General features: G+C 64.5%; 1 protein-coding gene across 1 annotated transcript; it reads right to left on the bottom strand.

Moving 5' to 3' along the window:
• Positions 1-555: 555 nt before the first annotated feature.
• On the bottom strand, positions 556-2,132 carry LOC123230425. Its single transcript, XM_044656588.1, has 5 exons — positions 2,034-2,132; positions 1,823-1,943; positions 1,537-1,679; positions 1,334-1,421; positions 556-1,045 (listed from the first exon to the last, which is right to left on the bottom strand). Exons 1-5 carry the CDS (start codon positions 2,130-2,132, stop codon positions 717-719), a joined length of 780 nt encoding a protein of 259 aa, XP_044512523.1. The 3' UTR covers positions 556-716.
• Between the last annotated feature and the right edge of the window lie 853 nt (positions 2,133-2,985).

Below are 2,985 nucleotides of genomic sequence, written 5' to 3' on the forward strand. Positions count from 1 at the left end.
GCCCAGGAAGGGCAGCAGAGCACAGAGGGCTGGGTAGCGGGCCTTAGTCGACCAGGGCAAAGCCTTGATCTTCTCTAGGAACTCATCATAGAGGGGCCGCTCTGTATCCCCAAGGAATTCACATTCTTCCCGATAAAGCACCAAGAAGAGGCTGAAGCAGCGCAGGGTGGCCTCAGACAGGCCTTCCAGCTGTGAAGGGATGGGCTCCATGTGCCAGGGAAATGGCCATCTACATTCTTCCCTTCCCCATGTGCCAGAAAGATGGCCACCTACTTCCTCATCTTCCCCTTGGACACTGAGGACCACCTATTATTCCCTTACCTCCCCTTGGGCACCAGAGTTGGGCATCTACTCCCTCATCCTCCCCTTGGGCACCAGAGATGGGCATCTACTCCCTCATCCTCCCTTTGGGGCTTTGTCTGGCTCCCAGTCCAGGCTTTGCCATTTCTCCAATCCCTAGTCCAGAGACTCAAGCATGGCATCCATCCTCCAGTTGGGGATACCTTTTGTTGCCTTGTGACTTTGGGCCTCCCCAGAGCTGCCTTCCTTCTCACGCTTTATCTCCTGATCCCACGAGGGTCTTTGGAGACCCCTCTCATCACCTTCCCCCGGTCTCATTTTACAGACACAGGGATTGACCCCAGATGGAGGAGTGACCACCATAATCTTAGAGGGCTAACATCTGAACCCAGGTCCTGGGGGCCCACCCCAAGATATCAGGTCTTGGCAGCACGCCAAGGAGTGTCTACAAAGATCTTCGGCCCCATCTTCCCGGAGCCACCTCCTGGGTGGCCCAAGGTCCGTCGGCCTTCTCCAGACAAAGGGCTCAGTCGCTGTTCACAGACGTAAGGAGGATACTGCCCGGCCCGGCCCTCTGAGCCCAGGAAGCCGAAGGTGGCAAGGTGAGAGCTCCCTACCGGGCTCTCTGTGTTGCTCCAGATGAAGTAGGTCAGCATCTGGATCCTCAGTGAATCGCTGCTCAGCAGTCGGCCAATCCAGATGCTCGGGGCACTTTCTTGTACCCGCTGCAGCCACAGGGAGAAAACTGGGAAGGGGACAGCAAAAGCCAGGCTTTCCTCTCCAGTCCAGTCACCTTGGCCCTCCTGCCCACCTCTGGTGCCCCCCGCAGGCCCTTCCAGGCTCGGAGCCTGTGCTCTCGTGCGGGTGCCCCTCTCCTGCATGAGGGCCTCAGCCACCAAGGCCAGGACAGAGCAGTTCCAGAAGGCCTCCGCCCACGCCTGGCACCCCGACCCCAGCCTGAGCCCGGACATGCTCCGCCAGCAGCAGGCTCTGGCCATAAGCTGCGTGTTCCCACAGGCCCGGGAGTCCTCACCCTGGAGGAGGAAGGCACGATGGTCCACGTTCTTCCCGTTCCAGTCGGAGTCGATGCAGGGCATCAGGTTACTGAGCAGTGGGCAGGCCTGGGAGGGTAGAGAGCAGAGCCCGGGGGGCTCAGGGCCCAGGACGCCAGAGGGAAGGCCGGCCCCTCGCCACCGCCGCCTCCTCTAGGCTCCCCAAGCTCGGGTTCAGGCTTACCATCCAACCAGGAGCCTTGAAGGTCAGGATGTCCCTCCTGCAGGCAGTGAGAAGGCCTCTGCTCAGCACCAGGTCCTCCAGCCCGTCGGGGTTCATGGGGGGCAGCGTCACCTGGAGCCACCCCAGCGTCTCCTCCCCGCCATCTAAGGACAAGGCGCCTGCTCAGAGGAGGACTTCTCCTCCCCATGCCCGCTGCTCCTCGGGCCGGAGGCCAAGCCCGCCCCTGACCGGACCGCGGCGCCCGCCCGTCTCCACATGGAGGCTGAGGAGCCCCGTCCGGCCTCACCTGGGTAGAGCATGTCCAGCAGCTCAAAGAGAGCCCGGGCCCCGACCTCCGGGGTGGGGGCGGTGTTCACCAGCATGCCCAGGGCTGTGCCAGCCAGAAGGCGGGCATCCTTGTGGGCCACCTGGGAAAGGGACAAGAGTGGAAGCGGGGGGCCCTCCCGTGAAGGCGGTCAGCGGGCGCCACCCCCCGTGGCCTCCCCGGCTCTCCTCACCTCTCCCATGATCACTTGCACCAGGGACTGAAGGATGCTTGCCAGGGACTCCACGTCCTCGGCTGGGTTCCACACCAAGATCCCCACTTCCTCCGCCATGATCTGGAAGAGCTGCAGGGCCAGCTGTGGGCAGAGAGCATGCCGGCCCCGTCTGAGCAGCCCAGACCGTACCCCACCTCCTGGAGACCCCCGGGAACTCCCGACAGCCCTTCTGGAGGCCCAGGACCCCAGAAAGCAGGATTCTGGGGGTGTGGAGAGCAGACCCCCCCGGGGGGCTGGCCCAGAGCACCCCAAGGCCTGCGGGTGCTCGACCAGGACTTCTCGGGCACAGCCCCTGAGCTGAGCCTTTTGGGGGGAGAGGGGAGGAGAGGGGGAACAAGGGGGCAGGGAGGGCGCCCACCTTCACTGCGAGGTAGGCCTGCTCCGCCGGCCCCGTCACAGGCTCCTCTAGCACAGAGGCCAGCGTGGAGGCGGCACAGTCCAGCAGGATGTCCAGGGAGCGTCTCCAGTGTTCTCTGGCCAGGCTGCTCTCCTCCAGGAACAGACACACTGGGCAAGGGGGGCCCACGACATCAGCACGGCCCGAGGAGGGTCCCCAGAGCCGCCGGGGCTGCCTCCCTCCAGGGCTCCCGGGCCAGGGCACAAGGGGTGGCTGCAGGGCCAACTTCCCCAGGGCCGGATTCCAACCTCTGGGACAGCCAAGAAGGGACAGGAACCCCAGGCTGGGAAGCCCCCCACCTGCCATCCCTTCCCTGGACAATGGAGCCTCGGCTCCCCCCTCGGGAAACCACAGGAGACTGTGGGCGGCCGCGGGACTGACCTGTGCGGAGCTCTCCGAGGGCCAGCGCCTAGAAGGGAAGGGCAGCGTCAGTACCCGCAGGGCGGTCACCCCCAATCCCAGCCCCATCGGGGAGCCCTGCGGCCTCCTCACCTGCCGCTCCTGGGTCAAGCT

This window comes from Gracilinanus agilis, chromosome 1 (genome assembly GCF_016433145.1).
Source record: "Gracilinanus agilis isolate LMUSP501 chromosome 1, AgileGrace, whole genome shotgun sequence".
Taxonomy (NCBI): Eukaryota; Metazoa; Chordata; class Mammalia; order Didelphimorphia; family Didelphidae; genus Gracilinanus; species Gracilinanus agilis.